General features: G+C 43.9%; 1 protein-coding gene across 2 annotated transcripts in view; it reads left to right on the top strand.

Annotated features, from left to right (window-relative positions):
• Positions 1 to 5,797, top strand: part of LOC126535310 (sulfotransferase ssu-1-like) — a 65,066-nt gene extending 59,269 nt beyond the window's left edge. For both annotated transcript variants that reach the window (XM_050182205.3, XM_050182206.2), the window contains one exon: positions 4,870 to 5,797. In XM_050182205.3, coding sequence (XP_050038162.1) covers positions 4,870 to 5,583 — 714 coding nt within the window. In that variant the 3' untranslated portion in view covers positions 5,584 to 5,797. The remainder of the gene's footprint in view (positions 1 to 4,869) is intronic.
• Positions 5,798 to 6,000: the final 203 nt, after the last annotated feature.

Here is a 6,000-nt window from a genome sequence, read left to right on the forward strand (position 1 = left end):
TTCTATGCTAGTAGAATTGACTTCTGTTCAGTTAGAACTTCCCAACTTGGTTTTAAAATACCACAAATGACGTAGAAGCCTTGCCTGTATGTATGTGGTCAGGTAGACATTGTGATCCTTTGCTTTGAAAGAGCGGATGAGCATCGGTTCACCTGTTTCAGGTAATAAATGCCATGAGCTTAGCCCACCGCAAAGTAAATTCCAGGAAAGCATCCTTCTTTTAAAGAAAATTGGTATTTCTTGGCAGTATATCGCGGGACAAATAAATGCGCAAAACAAAAGCCAGTCAATATGATATCCTCAATGGGAAAAATCAGATGACGTCCACTCAGTGCACACCTTTTGAGGGACTAGCAGACCATTAAAAGTTTTTCTTTGAATGTTCAGTGTTAAAACCATATGCCTAACACAGAAAAAAGTTTGGTTTGAGCATACCGCGATTAAGTGCGTAAAATATAGGCTGACTCAAGCAATCTCCGCTGACTGCACCTTATTTCGCACATCACAGGTTTCACTTTAACCTTTCAATTCGATACCCGCACCTCTTGCTATCCAAGTGGTGTAGTTTTGCCTTATCGTTCTTATTCGGTGACAAAGATAGTTGCCTGAAGATGAACATTGCGGGCTGTTCGGTATATCGGTGAAGGAGAGGTCTAAAAAAAGATATCTGGGAAGCTGAAATAGTATAGTCCGACCAACAAACGACGAAGAAACCCAAGAGCTAGGGGAATGTAAAAAGGCAAACGACAGTAGAATAAAGCAGAGATAGCGTGCAAAACAGGGGAGAGAGCAGCACAAAAATAAATGGTCATGTAAGCTGTCACCGAGTGTTACTCTGACAAATGAGATATTTCGGCAAGCGTTCTTTCTAAGAGAATGCATTACCTAGTGCAGCGTTCCTAGAGGGGGGGGGGGGGGGGCATAGGCGTCCCTTTTGTATGCCGTAGTTATGGGCTACCAAATTCAGCACTACTCTACTCGCAGCGTAAAAATCACAGCAAATGGCGTCTAGGGCTGCAAACAAACATTCCACGTTATAGCGGTGCTGATAAAGTAGGCCGAACCAACGAGCCCTTGAGCTCATTCTTCACTCCAGACACTTTTTAATCGTAAATGGCAGTGTATAATAATCCTGCTAGGTGAATCGCACAGTCACGTGACAAGTACTCAACAGTACGTATCGAGGGCGGTAAATGGGTTCTTTGCGAGGCAGGTGGAGCTTTCGCAATATGGCTATTTGGCATGATTTTCTTTTTGTGATTGTATTTGTGCACGTGCATGTGGCAGGTTGGCGTGCCCACGCGTGGAATGCACTCTGCTACGCTACAATGCGCATAATGCTTCGCCACGTCATCATCACAAGTAAATTTGCTCAACTTATACATGCAACAATTCCAGTAACATAGCACGAACTATTTATGAAATATGTGTACTGACTGCGGCACATACGAACCCTCTGTTTGTTTCGTTTCATGAACCGTGTCTTTGTTCTCTTTTCACTGTGTGTCTTGACTATTTCTACAGCGCCGACCACTGCACTTGTTAGGTAAAACAATCAATCTCCTTTATATACATAATTAATAGGGTGTGCATTACCACGTATGGTACCAGCAATACACAAAACTAATTTTATTCGGGTGAATTACAGAGAAATAACAGAAAACCTGCCATAGTTGTTTTAAATAAAACTTTAATATTAGCACTGTGCTACGAATGAAAACTGGGACCAGTGCGTGAACAATACTTTTGTAGCCCCCCCAAAAATACACCGCAGAACCGCAGTTTGGGCACGGAATATTAGCGATCACGCAGCTTAAGAATATTACACACCTAGTAGCCAGGTAGGTTTAGCAGACGCTCCCAACTCGCAGGTTTACACACTAAAATATTTCTTTTACTACGCACCCAAATGACTTTTGTCAAATTGTGGTCTATTCAGGTAAAGTATCAGGTTGATGCCGAATTCCTATTCATCAGTCTAGTTCGCAAGGTTATCCCGTTTTACTGCTGAATTTATTTGGTTTTCAGCGTCTTGCCATGCATTTTCTATAAAACCTTGCGGCACGTTGACCACGGGTTAATGTTCATCAGCAACACTTTTTGTGCAGCGTGGAACCTAATATGGACTTAGTAAAGCAATGAAGGGGGCTAGTTGGTGAACGTTCATGGTTGTTTTGCGCTCAGTTTTACACAGACGATATTAAGGAAGGACAGGACGTGGACGGATGTTGCGCTACGTCCGTCCACGTCCTGTCCTTGAACTGAGCGCAAAACAACCATGAACGTAATATGAACGCAAGAAGGCATATATAAAAACAAAAGAAACAGCGCTACAATCAATAGCAATGTTTATTATGAAGACAAGACCGCATGTACACTACAGGTGCCGTAGCAGACATACATCACATGGAAGCACTAACAAACACGCGTGATGAAAGTCAACTATCGAATCATATTTATGGCCAGCGACAACCTACCAGAACAAATTGCTACCACTGACGCAGGAAAACTAATTTCTTAGGAGTCAACGCTCTCGACGACTTCTAACGCACAAATCACCAAGTGCGTCTATATGCTCTGCCTCAAGTATTAGGAGGATGAAATCTTTATATCGACCAACAATGATGGTTTTATCAAGCAAAGGTCGGGAACGAGATGCTTGCGTATGGAGGCCGAGAAACTCGTCAGGCGGCAGCTTTTTGTTTTTGTTGTTGTTTTCTTGTTGTGCTTGCTCATCCGCTGATGTATAAACCTACTGGTTTGGTCGATGAATTGTTTCCCAGAATAGAGGGGAATACGATAAATCACAAATGACTTGCAATCTACGAACTCGTTTCTATGCCTTTTGAGCACTCAAATTTTTCTGTCCTTGAAGTGTTCCTCTTCGCACAGATCCTTCCAAGGTCATCGGCTACTGGAAAAAGCATCCGAATGCTATCGCGGAGTGCCAGCTTCTTGAGATTATATGAAAGTTAGTTAATACAGGAAATTACGGCTTTGATTCTCGTTCGTGCACTTTGCCGGTGTTGAGTGTCAAACCGGCCTGAACTTCCGCGAATTATTTTGAGGTGCTTCTGGTCTCGAAAGGTCTAGATAGACCATCCTTAAGTATGAAGTCTGGTTCGTGAAGCTATGCTTTATTAAGTGAGCGCCAGATTTTTATTGACTGCTCATGGGAAAGCTTTCAAAACAAAATCAAGCAAGTGTTGAATGTGTTCCGCGATTGTCTTAATACTCTTGAAGTGGCACTTCAATGGCCGGTTGAAGGATGCATTAGATTTGCGGGCTTGAAACTCGTTTGCTCCGACAACCAGTTGCGCTGGTGCCAAGATCCAGGGCAAAAAAGGAATGTTGCCTTTTCGCTTTAACCACCCAAAACTAACCAAGAAAGGCATTGTGACAATGTGCCGCAGCACCTTATTAAGGAAATCGTGCCCTCACCTAATAAAGTACAGCTTCCAGAATCAGACTTCAAGCTTGAATGAAGCTTGCTATCCAGACCATGCTTTAGCGCCTGTAGCAGAGAAGCAGCTGAAATACAATCGCTGAAGTTCAGGCGAATCTGACACTTATTACGGTGCAAGTACAGGAACGAGAAGCACAGCCGTGATTCCCTATACTCACCAACTTTCACATAATCTCAAGGAGGTGGCACTCAACGATAACATTAGGGTGGTTTTTGGTACTCAGTAGGCCTAAAAGGTACGGTGTGAAGAGAAATGTTTCTATGACAAAAAAAAGTTCAGAGCGCAAAAACGAATGAAAAGTACTTCATAGATTGCGAGGCATTTGTAATTTGTAGTATTCCGCTGTCCTCGGGGAAACCATTCGTTGCCTAAAGCAGTAGGTTCATAAATGAGTGGTTGAGAGAGCACAATAACAAACCAAAAGGTTGCCGCGTAATAAGCTTACCGACCTCTATACGCATGCATGTCGTTGCCAACCTTTGTTTGATAAAGGCGTCATTGTTGGTGGATATGAAGAAGATTTCGCCTGAATAATTATTGAGGCAGAGCGTATAGACACACTTGGTGACTTGTGCATTAGGAGCCGTCGATAGCGTTGTCTCCGATGAAGTTAGTTTTTTCTGCGTCAGTGCTGACAATTGGTTTTGGTACGTTAACTCTGGTCACAAATATGATTCGATAGTTGACTTTAATCGCGCACGTTTCTTAGTGCTCCGACGTGATGTATGCCTGCTACGGCGCCTGTAGTGTATATTCGGTCTTGTCTCCATAATAAACATTGTTATTGCTTTTAGCGCTGTTCTTTTCGTTCTTTAAGTGCCTTCTTGCGTCCGTATTATGTTTCATGCTGCATAAAAAGTGTTCCTGACGATTCACCGACAAGCCACCATTTCTACCCTTCTTGAAGTGCACATACTTTAGCCCCGCTACTAATGTTTACCCCCCCCCCCCCCCGCCCCTGCTGCCATGAACAGGTTGTTACTGGTATACTGTGGTATAAAGGTTATAAACAGGATGAGGTGCCTCAGAAAGGCTGGCGAACGTTTCGATAGGAGGACTTACCTTCAGCTTTGACGACGATAAGTCCTCCTATGGAAACGTTGGCCAGCCTTTCTGAGGCACCTTATTCCTGTTTATAACCTGTATACCACACAGTGTGCTATTCCATCTGTCAGCCCGTTTCTTGATTTTGGATTTCTTGCTGGTGTAATAAGAGTTGAGCGCCGTATGCACAACTGTGCCATTATTGAAGTTACCTCTCCGCGTCCCTGCCATTCAATTAAGAATGTGTTCAGTACGTCAGTCGCTCTACTGGACACTACCATTTTTAATGTTTATTTGTTTCTCCAAATGTTTTACGCTTAGTAATCTACGGCATTCTTATATTCCAACACTGTCGCAGGGCTCCGATGCTGTCCAGGCCATGCCGAGACCCGGAAGCATACGCACCCACCTTCCTTTCCACCTTGTTCCTCAAGCAGACTGCGCAAAGTACATCTACGTCGCGAGAAACCCGTACGACTGCTGCGCGCAATTCTTTGAACAGATTTCCAGCAGCCAAGGGAAGAGCGTGGACGAGGCATTCAAGACGTTCCCCTCGTTTTTTGATCAGTTCGTCGAGGGCCGAGCCTTCTGTGGTGATTACCTCACCGACCTTGTGTCCTGGTACAAACGAAGGTTCGACGACAACGTCCTATTTCTCACTTACGAAGATTTGAAAAATGATAACATGACAACACTTTTGAGGATTGCCGACTTCCTGGACGAGGAAGGCCAGTATGGTGAGTGGCTGAGGCGGAACAGAAAGTTCTTGAGGAAGATCTGCGCCGAGACTCAATACGAGGGTGTTTGGGAGTGTGTGGAGGAGCACACGAAGCTGAAGATGAAGGAGGCAGCCGCCTTGCCTGATGAAGGCAAACCAGACTGGGTGAAGCAACTGCAGAAAGTCTCAGGGACCTTCGGACGGCTGTTCGGCATGAAGTGTGATGAAGGCAAAATCCGGCTAAGCCGAGAAGACATGTTTACACCTGACATGACCAAGAAGCTCGAAGAGCGCCTAAATATTGCGGCTGGAGGCAGCAACCACATCATGACCTTGTGGACGAGCATTGAGTAATACCTTCTGAATACCTGGCGTTGGTGCGGCCCGCTTATGCGATCTATAGGAGAAGAGTTCCTTGATGAAAATTTTCTAGAACGTAGTATGATCATTCAAAATTATACGTCGCCCACATAAATGTTGACTCATTATTTAACAGCCATGTATTAAGAAACCTGAGCACAAGAAAACAGAAGCAGTATTAATAAAGAAAAGGCGATGAAAAATTGAACGGAAGCTATTTATTCTGCTTTCATTGAAATACGCTTTTTACCCGGGAATAGTATACTTGCAGTAAAAAGGTAAGCACCACCGGAAAAAAATCGTATATCGAAGGTACAATCCAACTTGAATAGCACTCGCAGCATGTTTTAGTGAAGTGAAGTCGTGACTGGCGCTATTTTTCCTTTTTCCCTTTAAGTAGAAATAGAGGTC

The sequence above is a fragment of the Dermacentor andersoni genome, chromosome 7, assembly GCF_023375885.2.
Source record: "Dermacentor andersoni chromosome 7, qqDerAnde1_hic_scaffold, whole genome shotgun sequence".
NCBI classification, from domain to species: Eukaryota; Metazoa; Arthropoda; class Arachnida; order Ixodida; family Ixodidae; genus Dermacentor; species Dermacentor andersoni.